At 61.4% G+C, this 1,245-nt stretch overlaps 1 protein-coding gene across 1 annotated transcript; it reads left to right on the top strand.

Annotated features, from left to right (window-relative positions):
* Window positions 1-86: 86 nt before the first annotated feature.
* Window positions 87-1,131, top strand: MNEG_16357 (Pre-mRNA-processing-splicing factor 8; the record flags this gene model as incomplete). Its single annotated transcript, XM_014035172.1, has 4 exons — window positions 87-208; window positions 442-583; window positions 837-1,009; window positions 1,110-1,131. The coding sequence occupies 4 exons, from the start codon at window positions 87-89 to the stop codon at window positions 1,129-1,131; spliced, it is 459 nt and encodes a 152-aa protein (XP_013890626.1).
* Window positions 1,132-1,245: the final 114 nt, after the last annotated feature.

Raw genomic sequence — 1,245 nt, 5'->3', positions numbered from 1 at the left:
GTTGTGCAGAGCGCCTCCCAGGTAACGGGAGCTGCCGAGCGCCCCTGATTTGTACCGAACACCCCTGGCGCACCCGCCGGCCCCGCATGTCGCAGGGCCTGAACAACCTGAGCGGCATCTGGGAGACGGAGGAGGGGGAGTGCGTGGTGATGATGCAGACGACCCTGGAGAAGATGTTTGAGAAGGTCGACCTCACGCTGCTCAACAGGTGGGGGGGGGCAGGGGGGCAACGGCAGGGCAATCGTGCAGGCAGGCGGGTTGGGCCACCTAGAACGTGCGTCTTTTCATCGGCCTGGATTTTCCAAGCGACTGGAAGCTGTCTGCCTGTTCGCATTTCATGCAAACGGTCACACTCACATAGACTCACATGCACTCATGCACACTTGCACACCCATGCACATTTCATGAATGTATGCCACACACGCACACACCACCCCCCAGGCTGCTGCGCCTGATCGCGGACCACAACCTGGCGGACTACATGTCCTCCAAGAACAACGTGTCCATCACCTACAAGGACATGATGCACACCAACAACTACGGCCTCATACGCGGCCTGCAGTTCAGCTCCTTCATCGTGCAGGTGACGACCGGGCGCCGGCGCTTGAGCGGCCGCGCCAGGGGCACAGTGACCGCGCCCCGGGCAGGCTCGAGGCATTGTGTGTACGACAGCTCATGATTACCCGTCATCCGTTGATCACACAGTGCAGCTGCCTGGTTGCACAAAAGCACAAACCAGCACCCAAGAAACCAACCCTTTTACTCACGGCTCCGCGTCATCAGTTTTAGCATGACTAGATTACTAAACCCCCGCCCCCACCCCAACCGCCCCCCAGTACTATGGCCTGATCATGGACCTGCTGCTGCTGGGCCTCACGCGCTCCAGCGAGCTGGCGGGGCCCCCCCAGATGCCCAACGAGTTCCTGTCCTTCAGGGACGCGCGCGTGGAGGGGCGCCACCCCATCCGCCTCTACGGCCGCTACATCGACCGCATCCACGTGCTCTTCAAGTGCGCACGCCCCGCTTTGTGGACCTTAGCCTCATCCCCTTTTGTGTTGGCTCTTGTCTTGGCTTCAAAATTGCTGCTGCCAATGGGACTCATGTTTCAGGGGCGCCGTCCTCGTGGGATGATGGCATACGTGGCAGCAAGCCGTGTGCCTATGTGGTCCGGCCGCCACACTTGCCGGTGCAGCCTCTTGCTGGCAACCCCCCCCCTCCTGACCCTCGCCCCCTTATCCACGCACC

The sequence above is a fragment of the Monoraphidium neglectum genome (genome assembly GCF_000611645.1).
Source record: "Monoraphidium neglectum strain SAG 48.87 unplaced genomic scaffold scaffold06280, whole genome shotgun sequence".
In the NCBI taxonomy this organism is placed as follows: domain Eukaryota; kingdom Viridiplantae; phylum Chlorophyta; class Chlorophyceae; order Sphaeropleales; family Selenastraceae; genus Monoraphidium; species Monoraphidium neglectum.
The sequence above is the reverse complement of the archived record's forward strand: the minus strand, read 5'-3'. Positions and strand labels throughout refer to the sequence as shown.